This window comes from Galeopterus variegatus, unplaced genomic scaffold, assembly GCF_000696425.1.
Source record: "Galeopterus variegatus unplaced genomic scaffold, G_variegatus-3.0.2 Scaffold2854, whole genome shotgun sequence".
In the NCBI taxonomy this organism is placed as follows: Eukaryota; Metazoa; Chordata; class Mammalia; order Dermoptera; family Cynocephalidae; genus Galeopterus; species Galeopterus variegatus.
In genome coordinates, this window is record NW_007728965.1 from 173,748 (window position 1) to 174,374 (window position 627).

The 627-nt window shown below is 33.7% G+C and overlaps 1 protein-coding gene across 1 annotated transcript in view; it reads right to left on the reverse strand.

The window, feature by feature from the left end:
• SPINK5 (serine peptidase inhibitor, Kazal type 5) overlaps positions 1 to 627 on the reverse strand; it is a 76,640-nt gene that overhangs the window by 46,858 nt on the left and 29,155 nt on the right. Inside the window, exon 10 of the mRNA XM_008583221.1 lies at positions 56 to 143. Coding sequence (XP_008581443.1) covers positions 56 to 143 — 88 coding nt within the window. The remainder of the gene's footprint in view (positions 1 to 55; positions 144 to 627) is intronic.

The window sequence follows — 627 nt, forward strand, 5'->3', positions numbered from 1 at the left end:
CACACACACACACACACACAAAAGTCATAACTAGACTGATCCAACTAACCCTCACCTCAATTTCTCTTTTAACTTTAACTTTTTCTTCAGCCTTTCTCAGATTTTGATCTGCTGTATTGTTTTCTTCTGAAAAACGGCGCTTGCTGGAAAAAGAAAAAGAAAGAAATGAGGAGAATTGCTTCAAATCTTCATGTTACAAAATAGTCTTAGCTACAGATGGAAAAACAGCTAAGTTTTTCTGAGTTCTAGCACAAACGCTTTCAAGTCACCTTAAATCCCTAACAAATACTTTCTTTTTACCTTTATATATAGACCATTTTCTTCCACCATAATTTTTCCTCATCTCCCTGTCTTTTAAATCTCTCCACCTTAAATTCTACCATATATGAGAAGGCATCTCAGATCCTAAACAGAAATGAGCTCTACATCTAATGCTGTGTTTTCATATCTGAATACTCTCTTCTTATGGAACAGTTTTTATTGCTTTGCAATATATGAGGGTACTTCAAAAAGTTTATGGAAAAATAGAATTGAAAAGTAATATGAATCTTTCCATGAACTATTAAAAATACCCTTGTATAAATATGTGTGCGTGCATGTGTGCACGTCCATGGCTTTTTTCTACTA